The sequence below is a fragment of the Pollicipes pollicipes genome, unplaced genomic scaffold (assembly GCF_011947565.3).
Source record: "Pollicipes pollicipes isolate AB1234 unplaced genomic scaffold, Ppol_2.1 Scaffold_2661;HRSCAF=3116_pilon_pilon_pilon, whole genome shotgun sequence".
Taxonomy (NCBI): Eukaryota; Metazoa; Arthropoda; class Thecostraca; order Pollicipedomorpha; family Pollicipedidae; genus Pollicipes; species Pollicipes pollicipes.
In genome coordinates, this window is record NW_023596152.1 from 73,879 (window position 1) to 92,701 (window position 18,823).

At 52.4% G+C, this 18,823-nt stretch overlaps 1 protein-coding gene and 1 long non-coding RNA gene across 2 annotated transcripts; both read right to left on the reverse strand.

Annotated features, from left to right (window-relative positions):
- Positions 1-970: 970 nt before the first annotated feature.
- Positions 971-11,937, reverse strand: LOC119114569 (protein Wnt-8b). Its single transcript, XM_037238658.1, has 5 exons — positions 11,835-11,937; positions 10,389-10,531; positions 5,543-5,682; positions 1,823-1,950; positions 971-1,191 (listed from the first exon to the last, which is right to left on the reverse strand). Exons 1-5 carry the CDS (start codon positions 11,926-11,928, stop codon positions 971-973), a joined length of 726 nt encoding a protein of 241 aa, XP_037094553.1. The 5' UTR covers positions 11,929-11,937.
- A 1-nt stretch (position 11,938) lies between these two features.
- On the reverse strand, positions 11,939-15,029 carry LOC119114572 (uncharacterized). Its single transcript, XR_005096044.1, has 3 exons — positions 14,998-15,029; positions 14,250-14,365; positions 11,939-11,977 (listed from the first exon to the last, which is right to left on the reverse strand). It is a non-coding gene; the product is annotated as an uncharacterized LOC119114572 (long non-coding RNA).
- Positions 15,030-18,823: the final 3,794 nt, after the last annotated feature.

Below are 18,823 nucleotides of genomic sequence, written 5' to 3' on the forward strand. Positions count from 1 at the left end.
CAGGTGTTACGCCTCACTGCTGGACACGTCGCGACATGGGCGGCCACAGCCAGATGCGGTCAGTTACCGCGGGACGACAGCAGGTCAGGTCATGAGCAGCGATCTGTATATTACAAGCCACACTCGACATGCCTTCCCACAAACGCAGAACTACGACTTGGCGTGTCTCTAGCTGATCGGGATCTGGTCGCGTGTCATCGGAGCCCAGTCGGCGTATCAGCCGTGGCCGATCCCGGCTGTCGGGACCAGTTCACCAGATACTGTCATTCTATGACGTCAGTTCAGATGTCGCTATCACCCTTTAAAACACACAGCGCCTGCACAAGTTCGGTATACCCAGGCTCGCACCACTCCAGAGGTGGGCCAACAAACGCTCGACCAGGCGGGCCGGAGCACGCAGGGGAAGGAGATACTTGTGGAAATAAATAAATAAAACCAAGTCAATAAATACAGAGCAAACAAATAGCCGGGACAACACAGGACATCACCGAGGAATGTCGCGACCAGGACGTCCATACACTGGGAACATGGCAGAATAAAACAGGTCCAGAACCGCGCCTGCTGGCTTAAAGCTTCCTCGAAGTCACACTGCCAGCCATGTTTCTGAGTGCGTCGCCATTGGTCAAAGCACGAAGATCACTTGGACGCCATGTCAAAGTGGACGCATGCGAAAAACACTGCGCGCTCGTCATGCTTCCGCGGCGTCTTGCGTGGTTCGCTGGAGCATGTCACACCCGTCACACCCACACCCGTCAGAGTTCCCGACTGATGATGCTTAATGACATTCCATCGACATTCAGGGCGTGCATTATAGTAGGACCGCGGCTCCACGCGCACTGCACGCCACACCATCACGTCACTGTAACCGCAAACCGCTATCTTCGTTGCCACGACAACGGCATCTCACTACCGCCATCTATCCGCGACTAGAGTCCCTGCTACTGCTGCCATCTCTCGGCGGCCGCCGGCACTAGCGGCACGAGTACTTGTACGTCCGCTCCACGCACGTGTCGCACGTCACATGGCAGCACCAGTGAAACCGGCAGTTGCACGAGGTCTCCACTTGGGTCGCCTGACGACGCACGCGGCGCCCGCACTGGCGGCAGAGTGTTTTACAGCTGCGCGACTCGACGCGACGCACACCGGGCCCCCGGCTGCGGGAGCACTGGCGGCCGGCGGTGCCGGCAATACCTGTCAAGCAAGAGCACCGGTCAGTGACGGGGCGGCGCGTGAGGCAGCGGTTGTCATTGGGGCTCAACGACTGCTGGCGAGGGTCTGTGGCGTCGCATGCCTCTGACACTGACAGGGCGGACGGACACTGCCGAGAATCGAACCTTGTGCCTCTGGTTTCATGGACGCGCAGAGCAACCACTACACTACCGGCACCGTAGAGGAATTTGTTATCACTTGACTTTATCTCGGAGCCGGCGGTGAGTTCGGATCGTACGGGTTATGCCGCGCGTCAATGCAGTGCTGCCGGCGATCGTGCGCCACATGGCTCTGCCAGGCAGCACACGAATTACCAAAGGAGATAGAAAGCAAACACGTTTAACGAAAACACTGGACGTGGATCTTACCTCAAAGTCTAGGCTCCAATTCAGGCTTTATAATCAAGCACTGAAACTCCAGTCTCTGGAACATTTATCTGGAGATCTTAGCCGCAAGTTCTGTCTGCAGCTCTCACCTTTAAACTCTGTCTGAAAACTACAAACTCCTTCCTCTTCACCCGAATTCACCCTATACCCTGTTCTCCTCCGACTCCAGATTGCAGACCGTGGGCTGCAGGCCACCCGTCGTGTGGCTAAGCGGAGCAGTGCCGTACCTGCAGCAGCGTCTGCGCGACAAAAGTCCGGCGAGTCGTCCAGGTACACGAGATCCAGCGGCGAGACACCCTCCAGGCTGACCGCGCTCTCCGGCGAGACCACGTTGCCGTCGGCGCCCGTCGCCAGCCTGCCGGCGGAGACGACCGTCAAGTAAAGCCTTTTACGGGGGTGCTATTGTGTCGATAGTGATAAGCACAATCGTGTATGCCCCAAGATGTGCGCCTCACATTATGTAGGGGACAAGCAGATGGCAATGGCTTGCGTCTCCAGGGGAAGAACAACGGCCGTTGAACTTGAACTGATGAACTGATGAACAGATGAAACGGTAGCTTGCTGCAGCCTGCTGTCGCCTTGGCGGTGGGGGGCGCCCGTTCCACGTGATGCTGGGGGAGGGATGTCAGGATGCCGAGATGCCGGGATGCTGTCTCACGTAGTTTTGCGGGGAGGGATGCCCCGAGTCTGAACGTCGCCATGGTGGGGTCTCTGGCACCTTCTCCCGCCCGTCGGGGTCTCTGGCACCTTCTCCCGCCCGTCGGGGTCTCTGGCACCTTCTCCCGCCCGTCGGGGTTTCTGGCACCTTCTCCCGCCCGTCGGGGTCTCTGGCACCTTTTCCCACCCGTCGGGGCCTCTGGTCCCTTCTCTCGCCCGTCGGGGTCTCTGGCGCCTTCTCCCGCCCGCTGTTACACTGAGAACCGAATGTATGCAGCAAATGACCGTGGCCCCCGCCAGAGGCGCACCCAGGGACGGTTCCTTGGGAGGTCACTGGCCCTGGCTGCCACTGGTAATGACACCGGCTGGATGTGGCCCTGGCAGATCAGTGTCTGGCGGCATCTCGGCAGCTGCTCACAGTGTTAATGTCTTCTAGTGATTATGACCAACTGGTACTAGATACTTCTTCTAATAACATTGTCAGCGAGTTCCATTGACATTGCCGGACAATCACTGGCGCTGGACGGCACTGATCTAGTTTGCTGCCGACACCGAGTCAGACGCCGACGACACCTCTCACGAAAGCCGACACGGCCTCTCGCCAAAGCCGACACGGCCTCTCGCCAAAGCCGACACGGCCTCTCGCCAAAGCCAATGCGGCCTCTCGCCAAAGCCAATACGGCCTCTCGCCAAAGCCAAGACGGCCTCTCCCCTCTCAGACCGCCTCCTGCTCGGCGTGATACCGGTATAGACCGCCACGATCAATGAACTTCCCCGTAACATCATATCAATCAAGTTTTTTGGTCGCATATCATTTCCTGTGCGCGCTGTTGCCTTTACTTGTCGGACCGAAGCTGGATGGCTTCGTTATCTGGTTGTATGGGATAGTGTATGATGTGAAGGCTACGTCGAACTAGACAACAAGTCGCCTCGGGTTTCCAGGGACCACCAAAAAGACAATTTAGGTTAATGACTAGACAAAGAACAGCACCAACTAGCGTACCGGGCACCACGGAAATCATGAGCCTGTGTTGGCGAGCTGCAGACGGACACACGCATCTCCAAAAATAACGTGTTTCCGTCGCATTTCTTGCGCGACGTTCCAGATCATGTCCGGATAGGAGATGTAACTTTTCTAAAAAATTCCGCCCAGCTTGCCCCGGCCAGCTGGGAATCCAGCACAGAATGGTGCTACAATACTGGCCCGGTTGTGCTATGATGCTGACCCGGTATCAACCAGCAAGATCAGTTAGATCCGCAAGAAGAGTTAATTTCAAGCTGTATTTCATCACTCCTCCTCTATTTTATATATATACATAAAATATGCATGAAATGTCTCATACCCGTATCATATAAAGTTCGACATTTTATGGCTGATGCCAGTGATGCTCCTCGTCCAGCATTGATCAAAGTATTTGAGACATGAGATTGTGTTGTACTAAAGTAAATCGCAAATATTGATATCATTTTCTGAATGAGCAAGACCCTTTAGCAACAGGTTGGGAAGGAAGATTTACACCAAAAGATACCAGGTTTCAAACTGGCACCGGCCTAGCAATCTTACATCCTAACTTCAATGACCGATTGCAGCAATTACGCAGCTACAATAATATTTCGTTAACACCTAATTACTGTGATCTGACATAATTAGTCTGTAGAACAGCATCCTCAAAAATCTAAAAATGTAACTTAATGTGACATTTTATACAGTTCTGGCGCTCCGGAGACGTATCAAAACTGCATGGCTCTGCCGGCTACATGCCACAACAAGCAACGTGTTCAGTTCATTTGTTCATCCCTCCTGCGTTCGTGCACACACCGCCATGATGTCTATGTAATGATGTTCCCTTCATTGCGTCGTTAAGCAACCAACAAAAAAGAAACACCATATTTTCAGACCTTTCGTCACAGTTGCATTTACACTTCAGATGGAAAGTCCATAAAGATAAGCTTGGTGTCCATTAAAATGCGACTTGTGTTGGTGTACCTTCCCCACACTTCACTCACCTCTTCCAGTCTGACAGAGCCTTTGCATTGTATCTTGCGATAATATTAATGCAATCTTTTTGTTGCTGCACCAATATCAAAATGAGGCACTGAATGACTAACTTTTTTAGGGGTGGCAGACGGTGTAGGTATCTAATGGATCTGATAGAAGAATGCATCTGATACTGGTGCCATTACAGAAAAATGTCATACAGCATGCATAATGTCCCAAATCACTGATGCGCCATGCAATCTCTACGTTGCTCCTACTTCAATCTAGACAGTTATTTCTGTGTGTGACACCAGTAACTGCGGGCTGTACTAAACAAGCATGCTAGGCTAGGGGAATGAAAGGCATACAGTTTACCAGCTTCGTTAATAATTGATATTGACCATGGGGCATGGTTTGTGAAAGAATCGAAAAAGGTTAAGTACACACCTCACTATCATCACCACAGCCAAGTACAGAATAAAGTTGGGTTTATGCCGATTGCCCGCCTTACTCCTGCTTAATAGAAGCTGGCAATACTTTGCAAATTGGTTTTGTTTTCTTCAGTTTTTTTCAGGTTATATGTCAACTTAAGTTGTTCAATTCGGGCAGTTTAGTTTATTAGTGCAGCATGTTTGCCATGAGTTTTCTGCCACTGGATGTCTTGCTATAAAAATCAAAACATGACTTTGCATAATTGCATAGCGTTTGGCGGCATAATTTATTTTTCATGGTCTTCAATTTAGACAATAGCAAAAAAATGCATCATTTTGCTTCGCTAAAACTTTGACCCGCAAAAATCCACCAAGTCTGGCCCACAACCCGGCCAAAAGCCCAAGGCTGTTTGCGGGTCAGATGAGGTGGGCTAACGGGTTAAAAGTTGCGTCTCTAGTCCGGACACCAGCGGGAAAAGGGGCTTATTGACCACCCCCACCCCTCCCCCTTAATATGGGATGCGTCAGAACACTGCTCTCGAATGAAAAATCAACGGGAAATAATCCCAAGGCGTATTTCATATCCTAAACGTAACGCGCATAGATTGCGCGCTGTTGTGCAGCCTGCGGGAAATAGAGATGACGATGTCATGTCAGCTTTTTCTGTTTGACACTGCATTTGTCCCATTTAATGCATGAACCCAAACTACGCTGCACAAGCAAGTTTAGCAAAGTGCCACACTCAAGAATATCCCCGCCCTCGAAATAGTAAGCGAACAACCCCCCCCCCCCCGCTCATGCTTCAGCGTCGCAAAAACCATCGATTGATGACGGTATTCGAAACGAGGGATGAAGTTGCCTCTGCCAGGTCTCGAACCCACCGTTTGGCTTTGCGGTAGCGACGTCGGATGCGCTCGGCCGTCAGCGTGAAGTCGGCGATCTGCGTCCAGCAGGTCTCCATGGTGCACGAGCCGCTGACCCCGTGACATTTGCACAGCCTCCGGGCCGAGCGGCGCACCAGCTGACGGCCAAATCCAGCGGGTCAGAGTAAGCAGGGCACAGCGCATGCGCACCGTACGTCTAGCGTGCAAGGGCGTGCTCAGGGGAGGTAGATCAGGGGGGACTTTTTAATTGGACCATGATTTTTATAGTTGCCGCATATATGCATGGTAAGTACCTATGCTATAGTTATATAATTCACTCGGAATTTGCAACCAACTGGTTGTCATCCATGCATTTCAAATTTGTGAAACTAAGCTGATGTCACACACGCAAACAAGTACACTGCCGCGGATTTGCATGTCACTCGAATCGCCACGCTAGATCTGCACCAGACGTGTGGCTGCACTTACCGTCCCACCAGACCCACGCTAAGATGGCTAGACGGGTGACAGGGTGCAGGATCCGATCGGTCGAGCGCGGCCGGAATCAGGACGGGAATAGACCGCAAGAGCTGCCTAAAATGTGCGCTCATCCCCACGCATGCTCCGGTACGGCGTATTATAAGACTTCACTGCGCTGTGCGTGAGTTGAGGGTCTACCAATGCTTGGCCTGGTGAGTGGAAGCCATAGCTAGCTGAACTACCTGGTCTTGTGACAATGATGCTGATCATCAGTTGTGATGCACTGTGATGTACCTACGCAATAATTTGATTGATACTCGGGACGGATCAGCACGTGCAGCACCACGAAGTCGTCATAGAGTAGAGTAATCTCTATCGCTCCTGTTGCTCTACTTGTTCATTCCGTTCAAAGGATCGACCTCGAAAATTGCGCTCGTGAAGTTCCCTGGTCAGGAGCTGAAGGGCACTTCCGTCCTCCCACAAGGTCACTAGAGACTTCAATTTTAATGATACGGGGGCCGGGGCCCCATTATCTACCCGGAGGTCTTCAGAGGGTTACGTCACGCACCGCACCGGTCCTCTTCCTGATGCTACAGGGTCTCTGACCGGAACAGGGAGCGTAATAATTAACTCTGAGACACTAGTTCGGCCTATCGGCTCCCGGTTGAAACAGTCCGGACGGCCACTCCTTTGGCACTGCGGCTTCTGACAGACACAGGGCCTTTCTACCGTCACATTATGAATGTGAGCTCTTGCGTCGTCATTTCTCATATATCCCTTCATTGTCGTTGTCAAGACGCCCTTTGACATTCTGGCTCCCGTGCTTGTCAATTTTCAGCCAATGCGCTTGACTGACAACCTGACTTGGGGCCCCATTGCCGACACAGGATCCCGTGTTAGGCACTGTAAACCCTGACCAACACAAGGAGCCACTCGCTGTTTCAGGGGCCCTGAACATTGCGAGAGGCCTTCTGCATGACCTTTGAAGGCCCCGGCGTTGCCCCTGCTTGGAAAATGGGCCCAGGGCCCAGACCAGCACGAGGCCGACTGTTCGGCATTGGTGGTCTCAGCCAGCTGACTGGCAGAGGCCCTCGCTATCCTAGGGGCCCCCACTGGTGAAAGAGGCCCTCTGACTAGCACTTCATCACTGACATTTTAAGCGTCGTTGGTATTCTACGTACATCCTGGAAGAAGTCGTGGAAGTCCGGGTTCGCTTCCCATGCGTGCGAGATGACTTCATCACATGTGCCCCGATTTAATTCCCCTACACGCCATATTGCGGCTGAGCCAATTATATGCAACCGATTCATCCAAGAGGAGGTCAGGTATGAGTTTTCGAGGTGTCGTGACGGAGATTGCATAAAATTCCAACCTATCCACTCTTTGCTTCAATCTATCGCTGTGTGAATCCAGCCAGGGCATGGCAGGTTTCATTTAATCAACGCAGTGAGAATGTTCTCCGTTTTGACGCCACTACGCGTGAAAGTCCCCTCAATAAGCTAAGCGCGAGCTAGCGCATAAAAGCTTTCAGGCTTGAGCGTATCATGTTTCGAAATTACCATGATTGAACTGGGTCGTAAACTTACTACGTCCGTTAGAAGCTAAGAGGAATCCGGCCGTTACGCAGTCAGTGAGGGCAGCCTGGTGGATTTACAAATTGCGTCGTTCAACGAGTGATGGATTGCCTTGAACGGCTTTTCACGACGCGTTACGACGCACCCAACTGCCATGGCCATTAGCATATTCATCTGTTACATTAACCTGAACATGTGAAGCTGAGGAGCAGCCAGAGATGACTGTCACTGCCCACCTAATTACGCTGTTCATGCATCGTTTAACAAGGCGACCAATATTCTCACCACATGCCGTCGAAATATAACATGCGCCTTCGGCGGTGGAACTATTTCACGGCCTATGTTGCTGAGTATTGTGTCAGACATGAGTTAGTGCGAAATAGCACGCTATTTAACATGTGTAAGTTTTGAGAGATCTGATGCTAGCAATTGCATCGATAAGAAGATAGGTTGCATAACTAAACATGCGTTTCGGAATGCAGACCCTTTTGCCCCGCCCCCCCCCCCCCTCTCACCTGCTTCCAAACACAGCGTGATTGATCTTACTGCAAAGGGCGTCGTACCCTTTTGGTAGCATTTGCAGGCCCAATGTAGCCTGTTTGTCCACGACCAAATCTGGGAAAGCTTACTTCTTAAGTTTACGATGGAGCCACTCACCAACCAAAGCATTTAAATTCTGTAGTGACCTCCCTTAAAATTCGATGCCTCTGGCGGTCAGCTTACAGCCTCTGTGTCCAGAAAACCAGACGGCCGCCGACGCCTGAGCTGCTAATGCGACAGTCCAGTTAGGTACAAAGAACGCGTGATCCGCTCAGACTTACACAGAACCGGCAAACATGGCGCGACATGGCCGCTCGTACATCAGAGACGTGCTAGAATCAGACACAGCAATGTCAAAGTAAACTGAGGTGCCCGTAACTGCTAACAAATTACAGTCTAATAACTGCTAGATACTGCGGCCTTATTACTCTTAAATAACAGCAGTCTAATAACTGCTATGGACAACGAGATCGGAGTGCTTCATGAGCACTTCCACTCATCAGCCAGGACAGCGTGAAACCCACGTACAACTATGCCATCTGGCTGGGGGGGGGGGGGGGGGGGGGGGGGGGTTAACGGCCTATGAGGCCGAGGAGAAGGCTGTTCGTCATATAAAAGCAAGAAACAGTACCTGATAGTATTCAACGTCGACAACCACGATATGAATCTCGCAATTTGCTAACAAAAATGTCACAACATCTCCCCTTATTATGAGAAACGACCTACGAAGAGGTGCCTACCCACTGACGGCGACTTCCGTTGTGGCAAATGGTTGTGTCGGTGACTGGGGCGTCGATGAGCCTTGTCGTGCATCGACAGTGCCGGTATGATGCACCGATGCAACACATGATACCCGCCCCCGACCTCACACGACCTGCACTGATAAATAATGTTACGATGCTGGCCAAGTGTACTCACAAAGGCAAAGCGCTGGTGGCCGCCCACGTCCGGAACATATCTGGCTACCAATCGATAGATAGGCATACGCGGCACGCTGCTGTTACCACACGGCAAGCCTCCAGCAAATAGAGTACAGTATCGTTCATCAGTATGAAAGACATCCACATGTAATATGCCCGACTTTAAGCAAATATATTCAGATGTTGTGTTCAATAGTTTCTGATTTGAGGCACCGTATCAGCTAAAAAGCCCATTATCTGCAGATATGTTGCTATCGCATACGCTCACCTTTATTCCTCTCTCCCTCCTTGTCTCCCTGCCTCCCCGTTCCCCCGCGTCTCTGTCTCTCCCTCTCTTCCTCCCCTTCCCCGTGTTGTGCACACGTTGACAGTTCGACGGTACACAGTGCACACGCTGACAGTTCGACAGTACACAGTGCACACACGCTGACAGTTCGACGGTACACAGTGCACACACGCTGACAGTTCGACGGTACACAGTGCACACACGCTGACAGTTCGACGGTACACAGTGCACACACGCTGACAGTTCGACAGTACACAGTGCACACACGCTGACAGTTCGACGGTACACAGTGCACACACGCTGACAGTTCGACGGTTCACAGTGCACACTCGTTCACTGTGTGACCAACCTCAATAAAATCAGGACCAGCAAGAACCCTCCTCAGGCGGGAATGGAACACGGCCTCTGGACCCATAAACGAGGTCTAATAACTTCTTCGTAGAAGAAGTCTTTATCGTAGAGGTTGTCATCTGTTTATCATCTGTCATCTGTTTATGTCATCTGTTTATATATATATATATATATATATATATATATATATATATATCTCTCTCTCTCTCTCTCTCAACCTTCTAACAATTCCCGTCTGTTTTCATTTCATAGCTTGCGAAACTCACCCAAAACTGAGCTGTGCATTCGTTCCCATTTTCCAGCGTTGTAAAGCAATTCTACCTTCGTTCTCATGTCAAACTCATCTATTCTCATCGTTCATTTTCCAGTCGCTTTAAGGAAACTCTACATCTGTTCTCATTTCCCGTTCACGCAGGACGCACGCCGACCCCCCCCCCCCTCCCCCCACGACCGTGCCGACAGCTCTGTTCAGCCCCCTAGCCGAGATTCAAGCCCGGGTTTGGGACGGTAGGTAGGTGGGGTGGGGTGGGGGTGGGGGGGGGGGGGGGTCGGCGCTCTGCCCACCTGTCTGCCGGCCTGGATCGAGCTTGGATTTGGGGCGGGAGGGGGGGGGGGAGGGGTGTCGGCGCTCTGCCCACCTGTCTGCCGGCCTGGATCGAGCTTGGATTTGGGGCGGGAGGGGGGGGGGGTGGGGGTGTCGGCGCTCTGCCCACCTGTCTGCCGGCCTGGTTGTTGTGCAGTCTGACGACAGCCTGCCTCAGCGGTATGTCCAGCGGCACGTGGTCCAGAAACTGCTGCGACATGCGCACGCCGAAGTCGATGTTGTCGCTGCAGCCGCCCCAGTGCCAGTCAGCGCCTGCGATTCAGATGTAGATACACGTGCAGATGCACAAAGACAGACACAGATACAGAAGCGGACACAGCTACAGGCACAGACACGCCCGGCACAGGGTGTTGGTCTGCGCCTGTCATGCAGTTGCAGGCACAGATAGATGAACATCCACGGACACGAACACAGCCACCGCCTGTCGCCCCCTCCGGCTGTCCTACAGGCGCGGGTGCAGACCCAACAGTCGCACCCGCACATAAAGAACGCATCCGCACTCGCAGATGCAGGCACAAGTACGGACACGTATGTGCGGAAGGTCCAGAACGTAACATTCATGCACAATGCAGACGTAGTATAGATATGGTGTCCAGCTCTACAGTGGGGTACACACATTTGGCACATACGTACGCACGGGGTTGACGTACATTTACATGTACACGCACATACACTTATATACATATCTACCTGCTTCAGTGCCAAATATATTATTTTGCGATGCGCAGCAAGGGTGACATTCCGGTTTACCGACCACTACCTCTGATTCCATGATCAATTGGTGTCTGGATGCCCCCCCCCCTCCCCCCACTTCCGCTGGGGACAGCCTTTACTTGTCCGTTGTTTTTTTTTTGTTTGCTATATTAAGCGTAACGTCCCATAAAGTTACGTCCGTTTGGTCCCTAAATGTGCTAGAGATGCAAAATTAACAATATGGTATTCCTTGTACGGAGGAGACGCCAACATCATTATAATGTGATGTCTTAACATGTTCTTACACCCAACCAGACTTTCCCACACACCTAAGCGTAATGTTGCACTGTCCAAGACCTCTGGCTCCCGCGTGGCACCTCCATTATGCTCTATTCCCCTCTCGTGTGGCACCTCCATCATGTTTCATCGTCCTCCTCCCCCCCCCCATATTTAACGTAGCTTAAGGAGAGCCTCTCCACACACCCTAAGCTCTACTCCCATGAGAGTAAGTTGTCAATATCTAAGGGAGATTAGCGTGTGCCCCCAGCTCTGTCTCTGAGCCTCTCATCTCACTCACCTCCGCCCTCCGAGACCGCTCACCTGCGCATGCCAACCCCCGCCTCTCCCCCTCCCCCGTAGTGATCCTTTATATTGTCATCCCATATTTCCTCTTCCTGCGCTCGGGGAAGGATTCCCTGACCGCCTCCAGAGGGCACACCTCCCCCCCCCCCACCTCAACCTCCTCCCGAGCGAATGCCTCCCACCCTTCCGGAGAGCGCGCCTGGTCCCCCCCCCCCACACACACACGCCAGAGCGAGAACCTTCTTGCAGTGGCCTCCTCCTCGGCCGGCAGCCCGCTCACCTCCACGGCTGGTCTTGGCCTGGCATGTGCACCCGGGTATCTGGCCGCTGCTGCAGTTGCGGGTCAGCGCGTAGGCGATGGCGCCGGCGGTCATGGCGTCCACCACGGCCGCCTCGCGCGTGGCTCGGCCCGGCTGGTGGTTCCTGCGCGGGACGGGGTGCCTGTTAGACGAGTGCGGAGTGGACCAGAGTGGAGAAGAGTGGGGTACAATGAAGCGGTTTGGTGTGGAGTAGAGTAGAGTAGAGTAGAGTAGAGTGGAGTACAATAGAGTTGAGTGGAGTGGAGTGGAGAGTAGGGGAGTGGAGTGGATGCAAGTGGAATGGAGCAGGTGTGAGTAGTGTGGAGTCGCGGAGAGCGGGTCATATCACGAGGGACAGGGCTAGGTTCCTCTGGACATACTATTGAATCCACTGGACAGAAACTGGTCCAGACGCAACGGATCAGAATAAGCGGAAACGGGGCAGAGCGGATGGAATGGACAGGCACAGATCAGACGGATCACACGGAAGGAGGCGAAATGAGACGGATCGGAACGAACGGGAACAAGTGGGTCAGAATGGACCACAACAAGCACTGGATCAGCGGACCTGAATCGGCCTTACCTGTGACAATCTGGGATGAGCCTGGCATGAGCGGATTCGGAGGGACCTGTTTGTTGCGCATGTTATGAGGAGCCAAATGTACTTATTGCGTCACCCGTGAAATGAAATAGCATCTGATCCCTGACATCCCCTTAAGCATGCTTCCGTTACGTCTCATCGCAGTCAGACACATGTGGAGACCCTGACCTCGGACCGTCGGGCTTTGTTACCAGTTTTACGCCTTATCCTGTGCCCATGACCTCATTTTTCATGCTATGCATGACCGTGCAGGGTCACTGCTGGCTGCTCTTCCTCTCGCCTGTCTGTCTGTCTGTCTGGTTGGGAAAGCGCCGGGACAAGGGAAATGTCATTTGGCATGTCATTTGTCAATGTCATTGCTGAAGCTTTGCGCAGCAACTCCGTCATTCCCCCGCCTCTCCATGCGTAAATAAAACAACTTAGGCATTGAGCCAAGCAAAGCTTAGTTACGAGGTCCCGATGGATAGAACCCCATATCCCCTCTTCACGAACGTAATGAAATATCTCTCTCGCATTGCGGGCCTTTCAATCTTAGCCCTGCAAAGCATACTGGTGCACTGCTGTTGCCAACGTCAGGACTGCGGCGTTCAGTACGCCAGTTACGAACCAGCATTCAGTTGTATTTCGCTATGCCTGAGAATCAGTCCCGGTGTCAATGGACCACCAGTGTTCGATGTTGTCCTCTCGATTGCAACTCATGCATTCAGACATGTACCTCACCAGCATTCGTGTTAGGACAAAAACACTCGCCACAGATGCTGCTACGTAGGTAAGGCGCAGTATTTCACGGAAATATTGCTGTTACGTCATGTCGTAGGTCGTAATCCTGCCATCAGTCTCCTGCTCAGCTCAGACAGAATCCGACGTAAGGCTGGCCTCGTTACTGCGTCCAATCACGACCGGCGGCTCGTTACGGCGTCCAATCACGACCGGCCGCGGGCGGCGTATTGACGGTCAGTTGCCGCTCACGCTTAGGTGATTCGATCGGACTGAATGAGGTTTCGTGGGGTCATGGCTCGACATGCAACCCCGATGACTCCGGAATGCTACGAGGCTATATGTGCCATGTCTGGGAAGCCTGCTCCCTTCTTTGCAGACAGGACGACCACGCCATCCCAGCGTCACGTGCCGATGGAACCGCACACATCGGCAACAATCCTGTATGGTTAGTCTTGATGAAGCTGATGTGATTAGTAAAGGCCTCAGGCGACTAGTATTTCGGCGTTGTTATTGCTTGTAATGGCACCATAAATCATTATGACAATCAGTTCCCTGCAATATCCCAGGCGATACCAGGAAGCAAAAAGTGTACAGAAAATATAGATTGCCTACATTACAGAATGATTTGTTCAAGCTGGATGTACAACAACTCTTCTAATGCTGTTTACGTGTCGCGTTCATAGTTTGGCACCCTCTGCCATAATAAAGGGTGTTACATTCCGCTGCGTATCTTCAGCACCCAATCATTACTACGTAAGCATGGCACGAGCTCAGCTCAGCCGCCAGCTCCATGTATCTCTCCAGCCAGATATCTCCCCTGGCTATGTATCCCCTGGCTAAGCTTCCCGTGGCTCAGCTGTTACCGATTGGACGCATGAAAGGGGCAGGCTATGCTGGACGGTGCGAGCCGGCACTCCAAGACTATGGGCGGCATGACGATAATTGGGTGCCCAAGCCTGTGAGATATTCGGACAGTCGCTGTCGCTATCGCAGGGGAGCCACACAAGGCCCCACGCCTTCCCCACGCCCTCCCGGACGACATCCTCTCCCTCCATCACCACCCAGTTCTCCTCACCTTCTGAGGAAGTCGTCGGTGGGGCAGTTCCAGCGGTGCCAGAAGAACTGTTTGCGGCAGTGGGTGTGCGCCAGCCGCTGTCCCACCGCCATGTTGTCCGTAAACTCGACCCCAGCCTGGGAGCACGTGCATGTGGGTCAGAGGTCAGGCACACACGCGGCGTGGAGGTCGGAGGCCACAAGGAACGCGACGCATGGAGGCAAACGGGCTGGCAGTTTTCGCTGGCCGACAAAGAATGCATAGAAACGACCTTCTGGTCTTTAAGATGCCGGATATTTGGTCGCACGTCGTCTGTTTTCGGTATCCTGTGTTTGATTGGAGAATTTGGATGCTGCGGTATCATTGGCCGTCAGCTGTTATGTAAGCTCATTGTGCTCAGAGCAAACGACTGGGATGATGTCAGAAACACCTGAACCACCTCGCCAACTTGCGTCAGCTGCAAGCTCTGCCCTCTGAATAAACCAAGAAGCAATGCGAAAAGCACAAGTCCTGTGCGTCTATTGACTCACGGTATGGTGGTACAGACACTGGAGAGAGGTGTGGCAGATCGGAGTGCTGACTTTAGGTTCTGGGCTGAACATGTCCAAAGCGGCTCATATAGCAAGGAACAATATACAGACATAATTGGTTTAAAGAAGTGCTATCAGTCGTACACGAATGTCATTCCTCGCGCCCTTAAGCCCAAATAACAACAGTCTTTGTAGATATCAGCGACAATAACTCAGCAGAAACATGGAGGTGAACTTACCGATATGCCCGTCATGAGGACGTTCCCAAGAGACCTGAAACGATGCAGAACGCCAGCTGAGTACAATCGTCGATTGCGAAGCATACAATGAGCCGAGCGCAATCGCCGATTGCGATGCAGAACGTGAGCCGAGCGCAATGGCCGATTGCGATGCAGAACATGAGTCGAGCGCAATCGCTGATTGCGATGCGCTGCTGTTGCCGCCGTTACGATTTTGAAGTTTCACGTGCACAGACATCGTTTCGAAGCCAAGAGGGAGAGAGGGAGGGAACAGGAGTATTACAAACACGGACGGAAGGCTGAGATCAGGTTCATATCATCCATATATGTCAGCACGGCCGAGTTCATCAACACATGGCGAGTAGGCTCAATCACTACAGTAAAGCCGCATTCTCTGCTGCTATAAAATGCCGCATTCGGTGGAATCCCAGAACAGGGTGACATCGTTAGTGTCCATGCTCCGCGGCCATTCCAAATCATGCAATAAATCAACCCTGGTTGTCAAAGTCCTCCACTGTGTTAGTAAAGAAAGCAGTACAGAAGGCAGAAATCCATTAAAACAACACATGATGAGCAATGTCGCTTCGAGAACATCGAATCATCGAGCCAAGGCCCTATCACCTACCACGGCAGGGCCTCCGTAGGACAACAGCACAGGGCGAGCACGAGCCAGCACAGCCTTGTCGAATACGCCTGGTAGTCTTCCATACCATGCAATCGCACGGAAAATCCTAATTGTCAATAAATACAAATAAATAGTAATAAATAGGGTACCGCTGACCGCGCGCGCCGTCACCACCAGTCCCTACGCTGTCCTGGCCAAGCGAAAACTGCGCTGAACGGAAGACATGACCCGGGTCAACACAGGAACCAGCGACAGCCAATGGGCGAGCAGCATTCCAAGGTCAGCGCATCTCCGACCGTGAAGATACGCCTTCCCGAGCGCAGGCCTCAGCCAGCAGCCTCGGAAGCCGTTCTGGGGCTACGCCGTAGGCAAGGACGGGGGAGCAATGATACAATCTGCCGGCACAATCAAGTTTTCCACTTTTATCAACTGAAAATGTCCTCTTTTGCGTCCTGCGCAGGCCTCTGGCGCACGTGTGCGGTCGACGTCGGCCCATCTGTCGGTTTATTAGCGGCGACATCAAAGCGGCCGGCCAGCCTCATACCTGGGATACCTGCACCCTTTGAGGGGCAATTAACCGTGGGCGATGATTTCCCTTTCGCCGCCGCCGCGGGTCGCGTTAGTCCGACAGTGAGGGCCGCGGCGGGGGGGGGAGGACGGGGGATGGCGAGGGGGGTCTCCAGCCGGTCAGTGGGTTTTGTGCCGCCCGGTCTGCGGCGCTGCAGACAATCAAGGCGCGGTAGCTGGCGCCACGCGCCCTTTGTCGCTGCCGTGTCGAGGTGATGACTGGGCGGTGCCTGCCGCCGTCTGGCTGCGCACCGCTTGTCTCACTGACGCCGATATTGTCGTGCCGGCGCCGGCTATGGCTCGGGGGCGTCGAGATCGTGCGGCGATAAAGCCACGGGCGAAGCGATGATGTAACGGAAGTCGCGTTTCCGCCTCTGAGGACAAGTGGCGTTTCGGTTTTGGGGGGGGGGGGCTTTACGTGTTTAAGTGACAGCAAACAAGATGTCTCTTTGAGGATTTTCCAACGATCAAACCATTAAACATTTTTCCGGACAAAATGCTATCATCCATGCAAGCATCTCATGACCGGGAATGGTGCTGTGAATAAAATGAATGTTTACAACTGATTGAACAAAACTTATTGGGCGTTGGATCGGCACGTAGAGCAATGTATATATATATATATATATATATATATATATATATATATAATATAGATATAACACCCCCTCTCTCTCCCTCTCTCTCTCTCCTCTCTCTCTCTCCTCTCTCTCTCTCTCCTCTCTTCTCTCTCTCTCTCTCTCTCTCTCTCTCTCTCTCTCTCTCCGTATATCGTCATCCACGCCACTCAACTTGCTCAGCAAGATCGTCTTCGTTATCTTCAGCAAGACACATGTCAAGTGAGTCATGGCAACCAACAGCATGGATGCCAAACCCCAAACACACAGTAAATGACGACATTGGTATTTGCGAACACTCGCATCGGTTCACGCGGGCGTTTGTCTACGCGCCAGGCGCGCGTACCTCACATCCACTGACAGAGAGCGGATCGCTATCACCACAACGTTTTATAGTGATCCTCAGTCCGCATAGGCTAGACACTTGCTCTCTTCTGAACATTTCAGCCCGGGAAAAGTCTCAGAGGGCCACGTTCGGACGTTCTACCTACTGAGGCCAAATCACATGCTGTCCAGAGGGTCGATTAATGCTACACCAGGCTGTTCAGAGTTGGTGCGTAAGACTAACCGCCGGCCAGAGACTTTCCTGGAAAGGATCCCCGCGAGCAGCTCAGACCCATGGTGCAGTGCAGTAGCAATCTCCGTCGGCAGCGTAGATTCATGAGGCAGGGCAGCAGCTATTTCTGCCAGCAGCTCAGACCCATGAGGCCGTGCAGCAGCAATCTCCGCCAGCAGCTCAGACCCATGGTGCAGGGCAGCAGCAATCTCCGCCAGCAGTTCAGATCCATGAGACAGGGCAGCAGCAATCTCCGCCAGCAGTCCAGATCCATGGTGCAGTGCAGCAGCAATTTCCGTCGGCAGCGTAGATTCATGGGGCAGTGCGTGTAATAACACTTTTATTGGGCTGGGACAACATTGCTCTCTGATAAGGACGACTAACGTATTTATTGGCAAACCGGATCATGCGCTTTTAAGTGCCGGTACCCTTTACCAATTTGGCAGCAATTTTCACGAGCAGTCACCAAACACTTTTTGACGTCTGCATCCATAGTCCCAAGTCAGGTTTCCGTCAACAACATACCAAGGACTTAAACGCACTGGAAGGCATAGGGACGCTTACATGATCGTGCTAGGATATGATAAGGGGTTTTCAGATTTATCTTCAGATCATTTCTGCGCGGGATAGAAGCGAAGTACCGCCAAAGTTTCCTTTGTGAGATCTTTAGGACCAACTGAAGCGTTCGCGTGACGCGTGTCGACATACCGTACATCGTCCTGCCCATCTGTACTGTATATTACATCGTCCCGCCCATCTATACTGTACATCGTCCTGTCCATTTGTACCGTACATCGTCCTGCCCATCTGCATCGTACATCATCCTGTCCACTTGTACTGTACATCGTCTTGCCCATTTGTACTGTACATCGTCTTGCCCATCTGTACTGTACATCGTATCGATATACCTTACATCGTCCCGCCCATCATTACTGCACATCGTCCTCTCCATCTGTACCGTACATCGTCCTCTCCATCCGTACCGTACATCGTCCTCTCCATCTGTACCGTACATCGTCCTCTCCATCTGTACCGTACATCGTCCTCTCCACCTTTACCGTACATCGTCCTCTCCATCTGTACCGTACATCGTCCTCTCCATCTGTACCGTACATCGTCCTCTCCATCTGTACTGTACATCGTCTTCTCCATCTGTACCGTACATCGTCATCGCCATTACATAAATATGCAGATGGTAATGTCAGACGGAAAGCCTTTTAAAAATATTGAAAATAAAATTATCCCTGTAATCGAGTTCTGGATGACCCCGTGACTGCATGGCAACACGTCATTTCCACCGCGCGCTTGATGCCGACGATCACAAAGCCAGTTTCGGGACCAACGAGAGTCAACGCCATACCACTCAGTTTCTGCAGAAGCCAGTCACGCTCGACACTGTCAAAGGATTTAAATGTCCGATCCCCGCTCATGAGCAATTTGAACGTTGCCAAGGGTTTCTGA

Excerpts from the sequence above, each read along its gene's own strand:
- LOC119114569 (XM_037238658.1), bottom strand. The coding sequence starts at position 11,928 with ATGACCGCCGGCGCCATCGCCTACGCGCTGACCCGCAACTGCAGCAGC. Across the intron at positions 10,532-11,834 it reads GGCCAAGACCAGCCGTGGAG|GCGCTGACTGGCACTGGGGC; the intron begins GTGAGCGGGCTG and ends TCTGAATCGCAG. Across the intron at positions 1,951-5,542 it reads CGCTACCGCAAAGCCAAACG|GCTGGCGACGGGCGCCGACG; the intron begins GTGGGTTCGAGA and ends CTCCGCCGGCAG.